This window comes from Symsagittifera roscoffensis, chromosome 2 (genome assembly GCF_963678635.1).
Source record: "Symsagittifera roscoffensis chromosome 2, txSymRosc1.1, whole genome shotgun sequence".
NCBI classification, from domain to species: Eukaryota; Metazoa; Xenacoelomorpha; order Acoela; family Convolutidae; genus Symsagittifera; species Symsagittifera roscoffensis.
In genome coordinates, this window is record NC_087063.1 from 78,745,592 (window position 1) to 78,762,699 (window position 17,108).

At 38.8% G+C, this 17,108-nt stretch overlaps 2 protein-coding genes across 5 annotated transcripts in view; both read right to left on the bottom strand.

Annotated features, from left to right (window-relative positions):
* LOC134840587 (succinate--CoA ligase [GDP-forming] subunit beta, mitochondrial-like) overlaps positions 1 to 17,108 on the bottom strand; it is a 485,398-nt gene that overhangs the window by 291,822 nt on the left and 176,468 nt on the right. The window lies entirely within an intron of this gene.
* Positions 133 to 6,691, bottom strand: LOC134839995 (guanine nucleotide-binding protein subunit beta-1-like). The gene is made up of 7 exons (XM_063855623.1): positions 6,577 to 6,691; positions 5,400 to 5,591; positions 4,239 to 4,412; positions 3,387 to 3,548; positions 2,742 to 2,891; positions 943 to 1,077; positions 133 to 299 (listed from the first exon to the last, which is right to left on the bottom strand). The coding sequence occupies exons 1-7, from the start codon at positions 6,671 to 6,673 to the stop codon at positions 133 to 135; spliced, it is 1,077 nt and encodes a 358-aa protein (XP_063711693.1). The 5' UTR covers positions 6,674 to 6,691.

The following is a 17,108-nucleotide window of genomic DNA, read 5'->3' on the forward strand; positions in this document are numbered from 1 at the left end:
GCCCATCCCCCCGCACTGTAATTCTACTAAAATTGGGGGGCTTCTTTAGGAAATACTCCAATATTCCTGCAAGATTGTATGTCTTTGTCAACTAGGGTTCTGTTACTAGACTACCCCCCCTCCCGTATCTTTTCAGTCTGTTCTGGGATGCCCGGCGGTCCATACTTTGAGGAGAGTGTCGTGACTGCTGGTACAGAGAGCACTGCCGTCGTGGCTGACACTGATGTGTGAAATAGTGTGGTCGTGCGCCTTCTCTATCCGAGTCGCATTCTTGTCGTCGAACTTCAACACGTCGTACACTAAAATATAAATATAGCTTATATCAACTTGTAGCCCTTGCCCTTATGTGTTTATAATGGTATGTGGTGTCATTATTCCCAGATCAGCAGTGGGTTTACGGGAGATCGCGCTGATGACCTTGATAAAATGTAGATAAAAGGAAAATGTGGTAGTAGGTCAACAAGCCGAAAGGCCAACAAACCGACAATAAGGTTACCATTCCAACAAGCCGAAAATTAACATTGTTACGCAATATGAGAACAGATTGTCACCGACTGTTGTTATGCAATTGTTACGTAATTCTGATGTAACTTACGCTATTCTCATGCAATTTCGGCTGCAAAATATGGCGGTTTGATGAGTATCAGCCAAAAATCCACCCAAAATATTTTTTTTAGGTTCTTTTGACCAAAAAATACTCTTTTTTTAACGCGCGCTGTCCCCCTTAAAAATATATTAATTCGAGCCGAACGCGCTTTTAGAAATTCTAGATCCGCATTTGAGACTTACATTTGAGCGAGAAAAAAAACTTAATTTAAAGGAAACGTGCTTAAATAACTCATGTTGTCATGATATGATTACAGCTGAATTAGTTTACTGATAATTAAATTGGGTGTTTTTCAGGGGGATCATCCATGAATTGCATCATCCATGATATCTCACCTATCATTTTGCTGGGCCCTGTGTTGGTGGCGGGGTTGATGAGGGAGGGGTCGGCGGAGGTGCCCACGACTGCTAGTCGGCCACTCTTCGTGAAATCCATGCTGGTGAAGCTGAATCGGAACGCACGCGTCTCACCTGAATATTCAATAAAATTTGACAAACATATGCTTCTCATGCATTGGAAAGTTCGTTCGCGGCAGTTTAAATAGCCTTCAGTGTCCACTCAAGCTGGAGCTCTTCAAATCTTCAAATGTTAAACTATAGCTCGAAAACAATTTTGTAAGTTGACAATCATAGGAAAATTGAAAGATCAAGAAAACGATTACAATCTACAGTTGCAATTTATAGGGAAGATTGGAAGAGGATATATTTTCCTGGTTAAGTGAAACCCACCCCCATAAAAAGACCAAAAGGTAAAATCTTCTACTAAAAGAGTTAGTTATGGGAATTTTAAAAATTTTTTCAACGCTGCCTATAGAACATTCCGGCTAATTTTCGGTCTTATATCAGCCATCCGAAGTATAACCTAATCGAAATATAAATCAACCGAAAAATAAATTGTTATATAACAGTATCATAACAATTATTTATCTGAAGCAGGGGGGATTTAGGGGGGGAGGGGGGCGGATGCCCCCCCTCCTCAGGGATTCGACCCCTGCCGACCCAAAGGGTCCCCCCTTTGATACTTTTTCAGAAATCCATTTTTGGCAGACCGACCCTAAAATTTTTCTAAAGGCGCCTTTGGCGCCAATATATCCTAACTTTGAGGGGGAGCGCGCGCCAAAAAAACGCATTTTTTTTTGTCAAAATTTTTCAAAAAGTGCCCAAAAACGGCTTTTTTGACTGTTTTTTCAAAAATTTCCCTGCGGCGCGGAAAATTTTTCCAAAATAGGCGTAAAACAGTGCTTTGGCAGAGCTCGAAAAATCTATTTGGTCGACCTAAAAAAAAAAAAGTCAAAATTTTGTAAATTTTTTTGAAAATCCGCCCCCCCTCGAGAAAATCCTAGATCCGCCCCTGATCTGAAGTAAGTAGGAGCTCGAGTAGGAGCTCGAAGGTGGGGAAAAGAAGGAGCTCGAAGGTGGGAGCTCGAAGGTGGGGAAAAGAAAAACGAGCCGAATGTTCGATTCTGATTGGCTCAAAATTTTTATGCTATAGCCAAGTTAACATCTTCTAGTTGAATAGTTTTGGAGGGATGATGGTAACTTAGCATAACGTGAAAAAGAGAAGAAAACTCGTATGACATTTTCCGATTCCCCTTTGTACTATTTTGAGATATCCATTTTTGGTGATGGACCCTAAAATTTTTCCTACTTATTTTGAGGGAGAAGCACGCGCCGAAAAAACGCGATTTTTTTGGTCAAAATATTCCAAAAGTGCCCAAAAACGGTTTTTCAAAGTTTTGCCTGCGGCGCAGAAAGTATGGCCAAAACAATGTCTTTTTAGCTCGGAAAATCAATTTGGTCGACTTAAAAATCCAGCCCCCCTTCGAGAAAAAATTAGATCCGCCCCTGAGATGTATAATGTATAGCGGATAGTTCAAGAATCAAGAAAAAAAATATCCATTCGACTAGAGTAGATGAAATATTCCTCTTGAGACTTTTCTGCTACATCTCTGTTGGGCGAAGTTCCGATCCGATCAAGCCCTGATTTCAAGTAGGTAATAAGTGAAGTCGAACAAAGTTCACTAACTAGCCATTAACTAGCCATGAACTCGGCTAAGCTAGCCGAAATTATACGTGAGAGGATTATACTTCGTGACATGTACACTATATACGGCTTGCCAACACTCAGTTTGTACCAATTTTGTTGTCGGATCTGAGGTCGAATAGACACATGCAGCTGTCTGCGCCCTGATGTGCCCCGCCCCCCTCTCCCTCGTCCTCGTCCTCCATGTCGGCGAGACAAGCGAACGACAAATTTGTAGGGTGGAACACCACCACGTTCACGTCTACACAAAATTACATTATACCGAGTTGACGAAAAAATTTCCAGCCATACAGTTTCCCATACATTCAAAACACTGTATGCAGGGGCGAAATTAGGTGGTGGAGGGTACTCCCTTCAGGGATTAGACCCCCTCACCAACTCAAGGGTTATCCCTTCGGTATTATTTTATGACATCCATTTTCTGCCGACCAACCCTACAATTTTTCTAAGGGTGCCTTCGGCGCCAGTATATACTAATTTTGAAGGGGTTCGCGCGCCAAAAAAAAACTTGATTTTTTGGTCAAAGTTTTCTAGAAAAAATGCCCAAGAGCGACATTTTTGACCTGTTTTTTTTTTCAAAAATTTGCATGCGGCGCAAAAATGTTGGTCGAAACATTGTATTCTTAGTGTTTTGGAAGCGCTAGGAAAATTTGGTTGGCCTAAAAAAAACTTCAAATGCGACTTATTCCAGCTTTCATCTATACACTACATGTGCAGTTGTTATGCTTATGCTCACCTAAATCAGTGCCGGCGAAGCTCTGTCTGCAGAGTCCGTCTCTGATGTCCCAGAGTCGCACAGTGGCGTCACAAGCCCCAGTAATGAAGGTGCGCTTGTCAGGGGCCACTGAGATGGACATCACCCCTTCACAATGGCCATGGTACACTGTCTTCATCTTGCCTAAACAGGCAATTAGCATAGTGGTTAGGCGTTCACTTCGAGATCGTCAGTTCGTATAATCGATCCCCTGTCACAGCAATCATAGTATGCGACGACGAGCTCTTATGTGACCTCTAGCTGCAGGTCTACCACAGCCTGACCGATTAGGGGTGCAATAGTGGCATCACGTGAAAGTTTTAGACGCAAAAAAACGGCCGTGAGCTTAACCTCAAAAAAACACAACCCAGTCTGGAATGTGGTGAATCAAGAGAAACGGACATGGTTTAGCCTTTCATAGATACTGTGCGAATCGCAGAAACTCCAACTTGACAATTAAAATAGAAAAAAAAGATATCTTTAACTATCCTCCTTGCTACCTAGTAACGAAATCTCAGTTTTTTGGCAAGGTAAATGTACGTGTCATAAAACGCTTCTTTGATGAGTAGCACTTACAACGTATATTTAATTTTATCTTTGTTATAACACGATCTTTTTTGTGAAATCAGAACAATCGACGCCCTTTCTGAATGTATATTTACATTTGAACTTGTGAGAACTTGTTGTCTTTAGTAAATCAATGAACAAAGACCTTGATAAACCTCAAACCAAAACTACCTATCAATTCAAAGAAGAAGAAGGAATCAGAAGCCACTTCATCACCCACCCTATATCCATGCTAAGGGGGGGGGGGGGGTGGAGTTGTTGTCTAACCCGTGGATACATCCCAGAGAATGGCAGTGGTGTCGCCGGATGCAGTGAGGATGTCGTTGTCGTCTATGAATCTGCAGCAGGCGACGTAGCCTGAGTGGGCACTGAACTCCTGCGAAGTGTACACGTTGTCCTTCCGCGCCTGTAGTGCATACACTGTGCACGCGTTGTCCAGACCTGCAACCCAATCCACACAAAAAGTCTTTTTTTTCTAATATACGGCCCAGAATTACCAAATTGTTATTTAATTACCAAACTTATTACTATTCGAATTTCAAAGAACATGCTATCATAAAAGCCGTAAGGGTGCCCCAAAACTGGCACCAAAATTTGCGACTTAGGTTAGAAAAAAAAATAGTCGTAGCATAACACTTAACGCTCATTAATATTTGCTAGTGTAATAATGAAGCTCCAAAAACGATATATTTCAGAGGGTGTAAGAAATTCTGTCAAAAGCTTAAAAAAAGTCGAAAATTCACTGAATAAAAAAACCACCCTATACATAAATATTCCACACTTTGTTCGAACAAAAATAAATGTTCTCTTTAATTTTTTCTTGTTTTTCTTTTGTACCAATTTCAACTCAACCATGGATTGTATTTTTTTTTCGTTTGATTTTGAAAAAAATAGTATGAATCTTTCTATGTTTTTTTTCAAAACCGAACGCGTGAAGAATCGTCTAAGAGACATCACTCTCCAGGCAGAAATGCCTTTTTGATGTTCTCTCAAGTGAACTCAAATGAATTGAGATACAAATATCAATTGAATCTTTCGAAGACTAATTAACTGTTATTATTAAACCTATGGATGATGGAATTCAAGTTCGGGGCTCTTTTCCAGTTTCCCCCCCCCCTTTCAAATTCAATTTTGAAAAGTCTATTTAACGTTGTCACAATGCAATGAAATTTGGCGTAGTGAACAAATCGACAATTCTGAACAGATTTTTTCTTCATACTTTACAGCGTAACATCACGCATTTAGCCGTAATAACACGTAAAACAATCATAAAACTCGGTATTTTGAAAGGGGGGGGGGGGAACTGGAAAAGAGCCAAGTTCGGCTAGTCTTAATCAGAGACATCAATAACAGAAGTTGAAAAAGAGGTTCATAACAGAAGCTGCGATTCTGCTAGTGTTAAAAAGAAGCATTACTAAGTCGCCTTACCCCCACTGGCGACGAATCTGGGCGTCTTCTGGGAGAAGCAGCAGGACATGACCCAGGCACTCTTCATGGGGATGGCATGGACTTTGTGGGTGGAGTGGGCATCCCACACCATCAGTTTGCCATCTTGCGAGGCACTCACCAGGTGCTTCGAGTCCTTCGCCCACCCACAGCTGAACACTTTGGACAGGTGGCCTGAAAGAGAAGTGACTCTTTTTTCCCGGGCCGAGATGTTTGTGTTCGACCTATTTCTATACTTTTGAAGAGTATCTTTTTGCTCTTTCACACATGTTCGTTCACGACCAGGCATGAATGAAAAATGAAATATTAGAACGCATGAATGAAAAAAGAAATCATTTGCATAGTTTCGCGCACTTTTCCGGGCTCTTTCAGAACTTTCCGGGCTCTTTCACACTTTTCTCGCATCTTTCCCTCATCAAAACATACTCTTCAACAGTAAGAACATAGTTGAAGACGACCTTGGGCAAAAGAGCCGCACCCGGGCACTTCGTGCCCTCAGGCTGGACTCTTTTTCCCTCGGGCATCTTTCAACTATGTTCTAACTATTACAAAGACGAGCACGTGCAGTTTCGCGATTCAAGTTTCAGTCTGCTCAATTGTGGTCCACTCATCATGGTTGAATGATAATTTGCTTATATTATGGGCTATCATATGTGTCCTTATACACAAAATCTGCAATTGCTCAAACACTTTGAATAAACATAGCAAACAGAAGATTGGAAAGTGTAAAATAAAAAGGAAATTTAAAAAAAGTTGATTGAACTTTCAACTTTCGAAAAAAAGTGTATAAAGTTAAAACTCTTTAAATATCAACTGTTCATGATTGATTTTTTTTCTTATAAAATTAACCCCCAATTCAGAAAACTGGATCAAGGGGTTTTTTTTATTCCGCTGGTAATTCTGTCGAAGCTAGAAATCGATCATGTTAATTTTTCACGCCATTTTCGCTTCCGTAATTGGAAAGCGCAATTTGCGAATCTTTTAGCAAATGAACTTTAATTGAAATAAGCATAAACACCTTCGATGGTTCCAAACGCCGAAAACGAAAGCGACGGATTTTCACATTTTGACACTTTTTTCTAACTTTCTTCGGCTCTTTGAGACGATCATATGGTTATGTATGGTTATAGTGAGTGTCCTATATGGGTCATTTTCTTACCCTTGAGAGTTCGCTTGGCCTTGAACTGAATCCGGTGGAGAGGATTGACAGAAGAGGTCACATCCTGCAGAGGGTGTTGCTCAACTAACCCGAACATTCACTTACCCGACAAAAGTTTGGCCGAAATAAATAAATTAATTAATTACAGCTTAATGAAATTATTTTTGATTCAAATGAGAAGAAAATTTGACCAATCAAGGCTTTTCAACTAATCATTCTCAGAAACAGTTTGTTCGAACCAAAATAGTCCCAAACCGCGCAAAAAAAAACGTTTAGGAGGAAGGAACTTTTTGGATCTAGTTTTGGAAATAACCGCCAATAAAAATCGAACGCAAATCTGATTGCAATTTTGAACCAAATAAAATAATGGCGTGGCAGATCTTAGCTTGGTATGTTTATGGAGGAGGATGTCAACTTGATCCAAAGTGTCTGAATTTATGAGTAGACTGACCAATCAGCATTGAGTGCCATTTTTTCAAATTTCGAATCTGTTTACCAAATTCGCATATGCTTAAGAGTCGAATTAGTTCATTAAAGGTATGTAAATTCAAGACTAGAGGGTAAAAGGTTATAAGATTTTTTAGTGCGTGAGGCCGAGCTCTCACTTGACCTCTAGCTTCAGGTCTACCAAAGCCTGACCAATTTCGGCTGCAGCAGAGGTTCCATGTGTAAATTCTAGACACAAAAAATGGCCTTTTGTCGCAAAAAAAGAGCTTCGCTCATTAAAATAACTCAGCCGGGAAGGTGGGGAAATAAGAGAAACAGACTATGCTTAGACAGGCTGGATAGCTTTTCATAGATCCTCTGCGAATTGCAGAATCCACAATTATTTTAGTAAGGTTAGTTGCAAGCAACAATCCGGGAGCATATCTCTTGTGCGAAGGACGAACGCCCACATATTTTTTCAGCCGACGCATCAGAATTCTGTATTCATAAATTCGGAGGAAATAAGCGATAAATTGAGTCAATTTTGGGCATATGTTACAGGACATTGATTGGTTTACAATTTTCGGCCCTTTGCGTATTCGGCCCTTTGCGCATGAGAATACCCCCCCCCCCCCCCTACAATCCTGCAGAGTGGCGTCGCACATCTCCTTCCTCTGGAGCAGTATCTTTTCCCGCAGTGACTCCACCTCCTCACGCAACTTCTCAACTGTCACTTTTTCCTCCATCATTCTCTCACTTTTGTAGCTGTCACTCACTCACAATAGTCTAAACAGCGGGAGGAAATGACCTTCATGGCCGAAAGATCGATTGGCCGACAACTTACATTAGCCAACCTGAGTTCAGTCTAGTTAAAATTTTGGCTGGTTGCTTTGCAATTAGCACATATAATTCATTCATAGTTATCTTTGGAAAAAAAACATAAGAACGGAACGAGAACTAGTGAATCATAGCCCTACCAACGTATTAAGCAATTTTCGGAATCTTTTTAACAATCTCCCCCCCCCCCCCCCTCCCTATGGTATATACTTAACAATCCCCCCATGAATAAATATAATAAATAAGCACAGAGCTTTCTAGGTGAACCTCAGTAAAGAAGTAAGCTTCAAATCAATTAAGTTGAGACAATTTAAAGAACGGGCCTAACAATTGAGTGTACAGGCAATTGAAACTACAATTATGGACAAAAGAGAGAACAACCATCTCCCCTCCTCCCCCTCCCCGAAGAACTAATTCAAGGCTTATGCTTATTCGGTTTTGCACACAGAAAATAATTCCCCTCATTGCAATGGCGGGTAGCTGGAGGGATCCAAAATATAAATGCTCCCCAACGACGGTCAACGACTGGAAAAAGTTAGGAGAACCGAAATAGTTGAAGGAATCAGAAAAAAATAGGGCGTAGCAATTAGCATGTGTGCCTTCTAGCATGCTATAAGTGCTTTAAACTTTCACACAATTTCAAAAAAAAAATCGCTTTGTTGGGGAAAAAAAACAAAATTACACGCTGATAAAAAAATCACAAGTTTGAGTGAAAGAGCGAGTCTTCAAACTAACAGTTGTGTTTTCTACGATTTGCAGAGGATAAATTGAAAACTTTCCAGCTTTTCTAAGCATAGACCGTGTAGAGTTAGTGTTTCTACTGTATTACATGCCCCAGTGTTCTAAGCCTAAAATTGTTTAGTCAAAACGATAGAAAAGAAAATTAAACAAAAGATCAAGCTCAAAATAGTTTATTTTTTCTATATTTTAAAAATCAGTCCCTCCTATGGCTAAAAACTCAAATAAAAAATCTGATAACCCTCTTCCCACGAATCGGAACTACGAAAAAGGAAGGATACTAGAGATGATTCGAGCCGGGCATGCAAAAACCCAGACCCCTTGGGCAAGTGATAATGGTTCCCGGTTTTGTAAACAGTCCTATAAAGACTGGGCAACTAGCGGACGGAACGGCCCCAAAATTCAGTATGTTATAGACTTAGTTGAGTAAAGCTTACGTTTTGAAAACCAGACATCTACTTCTGGTAATATTCCCTAAGCAAACAGTCCTCATCCGGATTTGCGGAAGTCGTTTCTCGGGTCCCACTGAACGCAAGTAGAGGAAACTTCGGGACAAGATAGGTAGTGACAAAATAAATCGTGTATTGAAGTTTTAACCAAACGCGACCGTTGGACCGGAAGTTATTAGCATTTTGGGAAACATCCCTTTCCCCGGAAATATGCAACTTACGGAAAATATGAGCGAGGGCATATTTTCCAGTTCGCAAGCCTTAACCCTTTAGATAAAAAACATCACCATAATTGTGATTTTGGGTAAGTTTTTCCCTTGAAAAAGGAATCAGAGTTAAAATGATATAGCTTTCACGTTGCAACGTTGAGGTATGGGGTTGCTTTAGAGTGAAACAAGGCAAACAATGGGTTGAACTTAGCTAAGATATCTGAGCGTTTATAAAAAAAATTCAACTAAATCAAAGAAGGCTAGTCCCAGAGCAAACTGTCGGTAATAGGAGCGCGGCATGGAAGGAAGTCTCCTAAATAAGGTGGTTGGACAGGAAATTCTTTGGGCTCCTCGGAGATGAACTTTTGGCCGAGTTAGACTCCTAATAAACAAACTACTTCACCTTGATAGCTAGAAAATCGGGTTTGGAATAGAGTATAGTCGGGAACTTTCGATGCTGAAAACAAATTAGCTACCCATGAAAAAGGTCTTCCCCTAGAACCAGGAGGCCGGAACTTTTTCCGGATAAAAAAAACAGAGGAAGCACAGCTTGGTTTGGAGGTTAAATTGAACTAGAAGGCCAGAGTTTGCTCAGATCAGAAAGTGAATTCTCGATTAGAATCGTTTGCGATTTGTTTGCTTGGATCAATTTGTAGCACCTAGCGCATACCCGAACCTTAAAAACATGACAAAATCGATTAAAAAAACCGACCGCGGCACTTGTCAGTGTTGACAGGGGGAGGGTTGAAATTATAGAACATCTGCATCTGCGCAGGGGTGAATTAAGCGGATGCTACGACTGATAGGGAATAGGTGACTTTAATCAAATCCAAATGTAAATAAAGATAGGGAACTGGAGGGTACCGGAGAACCTCCAACAAATAGAACAATCATTGCTATTGGGTCGATTAGTGAGTTCTCAAAGTTGGAGAGAACATTTGAGCAAGCCAAGAAGGGTAGCTGGTCCGTCGAGGACGCTATTGCTTAAAGCTAGGCTAGTTGTGTCTCCTAGTAGCTTAGGATATTTGAACCCGAGTTTAGTTTTGGGTTGAATTAGTTGCGTGAGTGGATAAAGTTGTTCGAGTTTGCGAGTTTGAAGTGATCCAAGCGCGAACGGAATGAAAAGCAAGCTGGGTTCGTTATAGAAGTAGGTTAATAGCATTAACCTCATTAGGGGCCTTGATAATTACTTTTACTTGCCCTGCGACTGCTAAAAAATTAACTTATTGCGCTCACAGTTTGATGCACTAGCTGAAAACACCAGAAGAGACCTGAAAAGAGCAAAACACGGTGGAAGCTGCAAAACGTTTTGGTCATAGCAAGCTAAAATCTGACCATCAGCATAATTTTTTCGTATTGTAGAATAATATCTTGAATTAGTCCCCCGCTATAGCATGTTATAATGGAAAGAAACTATGGTCGTTGAGGATAGTGAAAACGTGCTTAAAGAAGACGTCTCTTCGCATTTCTACTGTCAGTTTCTCTTTTTCCCTTCATTCAAGCCCGAGTTATTTTTTGACCAATGGACGTTCTTTCAAATCGAGGCCGTTTCATTGCGTCCGGAAGTTTCACTTGAACTTGATACCATTATTGTAACCGATATCGGCCAGGCTGTGGTAGGTAGACGTGAAGCTAGAGGTCAAGCGATAGCTCGTCTTCACACACTATCTTTGCTATAGCAGGGGATCGAATTCACGATCTGACGATCTTTAAGTGAATGTCTTTCCACTAAGCTAAGTGACTCAACATTTTTTCTACCTGGGCAAGCTTAACAACACCCATGCTATAAGGCCGATCTCTGATTAGTAAGAAGAGAATAAAAGTCTGATAAAAGTGGCTCAAGTTGCACAAATCAAGCAATCCTAATTTTTATAGTTTCTGAAAACTCATTTTAAAACTAGTTTTACGCGTTTACTCCGAAAAACTCAAATAAATTAAGCCAGCACTGTACCAATATGCTAAACAAAAAAGATTGTTTGCACTTAAAGTTCCGATGGCTGGGGTGAGACAAGAAAAAAAGCTCGTTTTCGGATCCGACCCAGATTTTTTTTGAGTTGCGAATTATCTATGCAAGGCAAATTATCCAAATTTGATATGAAGCAAAATAATTGGTCTTGTTATTGTATGGCTGCTGGGGAGCAAAAAGATAAAGACTTCAAATTTTTCAGTTTAAGGAGCCGATCTAGAATTTTCTTGAGGGTGCATTACGAGGCCAAATTGTGCATTTTGTGCATTGTAAGCGGATTCGGCAACAAGGACGCTCCCTTTGTTCTTCTTTTGTTCTTTACTTTCCTTTGATCGTTCCGACAAAATTTCAACATGTTTCAAGATTTGTCTCTGGAATCCAGGAAGATACAAACACAAAATTGTGCGCATATCCAGTGCACAGTTTGGCCTCGTAATGTGTGGGATTTTCAAAAAAAATTCAAAAAATTTATCGACTTTTTCTTTGTATTACGTCGACCAAAGTGATTTTCGAGCTCTCCCAAATCACAATCACTAGACCATATTTGGCCAAATTTGTGTGCTGCATGCGAAAACTTGAAAAAACAGGCCAAAAAAAGCGTGTTTAGGCAGGTAATTTTTGGAAATCTTGACCAAGAAATCGCGTTTTTTGACCAAGAAATCGCTCCCCCTTAAAATTAGTATATTTTGGCGCCAAAGGTTCCTTTAAAAAATTTTATGATCAGTTAGCCAGAAATAGATATCTCAAAATAGTACAAAGAGGGAACCCCTATAAAAAAGAGGCGTCGCTCCGCCCATCTCTCCCCCCCCCCCCCCCGAAATCCGCCACTGTATAGTTTATTCCAATTTCCTTTAACCAAAACTTTTTGAGAAATTTTTGGCAAGGTGCAAATTATCGTTCTATTCATTTTTTTCGAGTCTTTTCTAACATCTCATTGTGGTACTCAGGGGCGCATCTAGGATTTTCTCGAAGAGGGGTGGGGGCTGACATTCAAACAATTCTCGAATTTTCTCGACCTTTTTTTTCGGTGGACCAAATAGTTTTTCCGAACTCTCCCCCCAATGCACTAAAAATTCCCTGATTTGGCCAAAATTTCTGCGCCGCAGGCAAAATTTTGAAAAAAAAACAGGTCAAAAAAGGCGTTTTTAGGCACTTTTTGGAATTCTTTGACCGAAAAATTGCGTTTTTTCGGCGCGCGCTCCCCCCTTAAAACTAGGGGGAGGGTTCTCATGCTTGAGCGACCGAATGCTTGAAAAATTTCAACAAATCAAAATCGCTAAGCGTTTTTATTGGCTAAATGCCTTTCTCACAAAATAGAAGTCAATATTAAGAGAAAATGTTTTAAATCAGTGGAAAATAATAAAAAAAAAATACAAATTGAAAACCATTTATTCAGATTACCATTTATGAGTTCAAGTTCATAAGAACTTTTCAGTCTTGAAAACTCATCTGCTCATTATCTAATCGGTCAGTATTAACAAAGAAAAATTAGAAACACTTTGGGTCAGCCAAATTTGGATATCTCAAAAAAATTCTAAGTCGAATCGCTGAGAGGGGGTGGGGGCTTCCGCCCCCCTAAATCCACCCCTGGTGGTACTTATCAACGATTTTAATCAATGGTCTAGAATATGCGGATTTTGTGCCTAGCAGCGAATTCCTCCTTTTTACAACAGGGAGGAATCGTTAAAGTCTCTTTTACTTCTATTCCATGCAATTCTAACTTACTTTCAAAGCTTAGATTTCAGAGCAGTTTGAACATTATAACTATACCATTCAATAAAGATCGATGTCAGGAGTGAAAACAAACGGTTTTTATTGTAATCATTTTGGGTAAGTTTTGAAAATTTCCAATTAGACAAATTTTGTTATGGTGTGTGGGGCAAGGGCTCTTTTTCCTTTTCCCCCCACCTGCAAATTTTTATATTTGAAGTTACCGTTCACTTTGTCCGATTGTCATGAAATTTGACATGCAGACTAACTAGACTATGAGAAACATATTTGGCCTTCATAATTAACCTTGTAAAACCACTCGTTAGACCATAAAATTCATGTTTCAGTGAGGTGGGGGGGGGGAAGGAAAAAGAGCCGGGGAAAGATTTCAATTTTATACTTAATTTTTTTTTGAGAATTTTCCGAAAAATTATCAAAACGGTAAATAAAGTGCAGTCGCAATATCCGATGAATTTCACAATGGCAGAAACGCTATCCAATTCCAAGCTCTGTTTCAAAACCTAATCAACGGCAGGGTTATCCCAATTTTTTTAAACTATATGACTCAATGATCACAGTTTTGTTATACATTTCGGCACTTTTTCTTCCCCCCCCCCCACCTCACACGAGCTTCAGTACATAGTGTAACGAGTGGTTTTACGAGGTTGAGTATGAAGACCAAATATGTTGGTCGTGGCCTTATTAGTCTGAATTTAAATTTTCATAACAATCGGACAATGTGGTCAACAAAGTTACATGTAAAAATTTGCAGGTGGGGGGGGGGGGAGCAAAAAGAGCCCACGTTTCATACCATGTTTGTTTATTTGCGGGGTTCTCAGTGATGAGCTGAACAACTGGTATATTGGTCCTTTTGCTTGTGCATAAATCGTCCTATAAGTCACTGCGTAGAAGACTTTAATAAACCATTAAAATTCTGCTGACTCACCAGTTCAGCGAAGTTCGAGCTCAATAATGATTCACAAATGAACTTAAGTCAGTATCATCAAAAAATTTTACGTTTAGATGACATTGCTCTCATCAATTACGCAAACTTGTGAATTTACTCTGAAACTTCTTTTAAATAGAAGCAAATAACAAAAAAAACAAGAAACAGGCACGTGCTAATTTTTTTTTGTTCTCAAACTGGGTGTTATTGAAAACAACTTTCTAAAAATTTGACGCCCCCCTCGACCTCACATACGCATCATTTTTAGTGTAACGAATGGTTTCAACAAGGATACATATAAAAATTAAATATATTGTGAAAAGCCCAAAGCCTCCGCATGCCAATTTCTGTTACACACAGGCAAAGTTTCGCTTGGCAAACACTAGCGAGAACAGGACAAAAAGCAGCTCTAGAAAGTTCAATACAAAAGATAGAAATAAGCCTCGAATTACAAAAATTCGGCTAGGTCTAGGATTCGATCTCCGACCTACTGCAATCAAGAGATTTTGAGCCTCATGCTCTAACCACACAGCCAAGCACGCTTAGTCACCAACAGTCACTACTCACGAATACAGCAGCTATATATGCTAATAAATTGCCAAAGCCATTCAGCAAAATTGGCCCCAAATACAAATGGACACACTTTTTCAAGTAATAATTTGGAATATAAATAATGTAATCCCAAAGATGATATTTGTCTAAAAAGAAGATATTCGCCAATTTTTCTATAAAAACTTTTAGTATTTTTACACAAACTCAATTTCAATATGATCGACAATATTCTAAGCTTACTCTTCATTTATGCAAGCTAACAACAGAATTTTCCAAGCCACTTGGAGTTCAAATGATTTGTAAAATATTACAGACAGTTCGAAACAATTTTAAAACAATCAAGAGCAGTCAACTGTTGTGCCAGTAGCGCAGAATACTCTGAGCGCTGTAGATCAAACGCACAGAAACTTATAAACTGTTTAGAATAGAGAAGTTATTTCTCAAAATTCTTTTTCTTTGAGATTCCTAAACTCTAGCAAAAACCAAAGCCCACAATACGCCATATTTCCTTCTCACACCAGTGAAAGTTTTAATGAACAATTTACGTCTTTATTTTAATGCTCCAACCATCAGGCCACCGCAGCAAAAAATCAGCCTACCACTACCAAATGACAGCAAACAAAAACAGGAAAAAGAATTTAATAAAATTTAACAAGTTATAATATATGTCCAGCAGTTTAAACAATCTTCAAAATAATCTAATTGAACCCACACATTCTAATATCTTCAACGAGTTTTTAGAACTTTGAGCTCAAAAACTTTGTTTGTTCGTAATTTTTCCAGACATTATCGTTCGCGTCCGAAACAGTTGCACAGCAGAGTCAAAAAAGCGATAAGAATCATAGCCGAATGAGGCGAAAAAAATTGCGGCTCTTCCATCTCTTCCTTCTTTTTTTTCTTCGCCTACGCTCTTTATTCTTTTGTTATTATGAACCTAATGTAGTCTGATTGTTATGATAAAATTATTAGTTATTATCAAATGGCTGAAATAGATATCAATGAATTGTTGCAAAAATGATCAATCGGTGAAGAAAATTTTGAAAGTTATTCTCGAAGATTTCTTAACTAAAGACAAATGAATCATAAAACTAAGTTTTGACAGAGCTGCTAGAAATGGAGGTAACCACAATCTACTCAAACGAATGCTCTCAATTGAATCAATGAGTTAAACAGACATATGCGAGCTGTCAAACTTAAATATAATATTATTAAGATTCCACAGAAGGGTTTTGCGAGTAATTTGAATGTATTACCGTGTATATTTACATTAAGTGAGACATGGCGAAAATGACTTTACATAGTTTTTGTTCTGATTACTCTGACTTCTCATTGTTACGAATAGAAAAATGGAGGTGAAGGCGTTGCGATGAGGGTTTTCAAAAAGTTTCAAATTAGCAGTGACCTGAAGACTTTAGACAACAAAGTAAAATTGAATCATAATGACACCATGAAAATGATCTGCCAGTACAGGACGCCGAACAAAAATAAAAAATTTTCAGCCAGCACCGCATCCATCATGCTGTATACTCAAACTGTTTACGGAATTGATGATAACAAGGCTCACGGCCATTTTTGCAAGATCACTAGATCAAGAAATACGAATTTTTAAGTTTCTCCTTCATTTTAAGATTGGGATATCTCATTTCAGTTTCATCTGACCGCTAATTTTATTTCTTAACCATCGTATCAATTGAGCGATCTAAATAAACATTACTCTGATTGCAAAACAGTTCGAGTGTAAAATGTTCATGATTTTTTTTTTGCAGAAGATATTGTCATTATGGAAAAATGATGAACTTTCTGTGGGTATTTCAAAAGTCATTGACTGGATGAAATAAAATCATCTCACTTTGAACAAAAATAAAACGATATATAGTGATACTCCAAGTCAAAACAGCAGCGTCAGGTTCAATTGCATTAGACAACAAAGCATGTGAGCAGGGTTCAGTTATAAAGTTTTTAGGAGTATTCGCTGATTTAAAAACTGTGTGTCGATGCTCACATTAATTACATTAAAGCTATCAAAATAATGTGGTATTTTATACAGGTCAGGTAAATTTTTCGTAGCAAGCATCTGTTTATTACTATTATAATTTCATAAAAACAATCATTCTGCATGTTGTTTTAATAAACGGTAGTTCAAAACTGCAGTTTTGAAAAGGCAAAACGATTAGCACTAAAAAATATTTTACAAAAGATATCGTGATTCCGGTGTGAATATGTGTACTAGAATTATATCTGTATAAACGCTTTAAAGAGGCAATCAAATATTTTTTGAATGCTAGCAACTTAGACCGAAAGAATCTTTTACAGCCCAACCGAAGTCTAAAACTAAAAAAATTATGATGCCAATTTCTAGGAGGCTTGTGGTTCTGCTGAAATTCAATTAATTTGTTTTTGTTTTACTTCATGTTTTCCAAAAGTCAAGACAAATTGCAGACGTATTTGCTTCTATATAATATTTAATGAAATCAAAGCTTACACCGAAAAAATGATCCTATTTGGTGCGGCAATGGTCGAAAAGCCAAAATGGCATTATAAAAGTTGAGGATTTTCGCGGCTTTCACAGACTATACCGACAATAGGCCTCGAATAAGTGATGTTTTTACAGTGGCGGATTAAAATTTTTGTCTTCGAGATTTGGAGTCTAACCTTCTCGCCTCTGCGCCACGGGCCGTTGAAAAGTTGCTAACACTAGC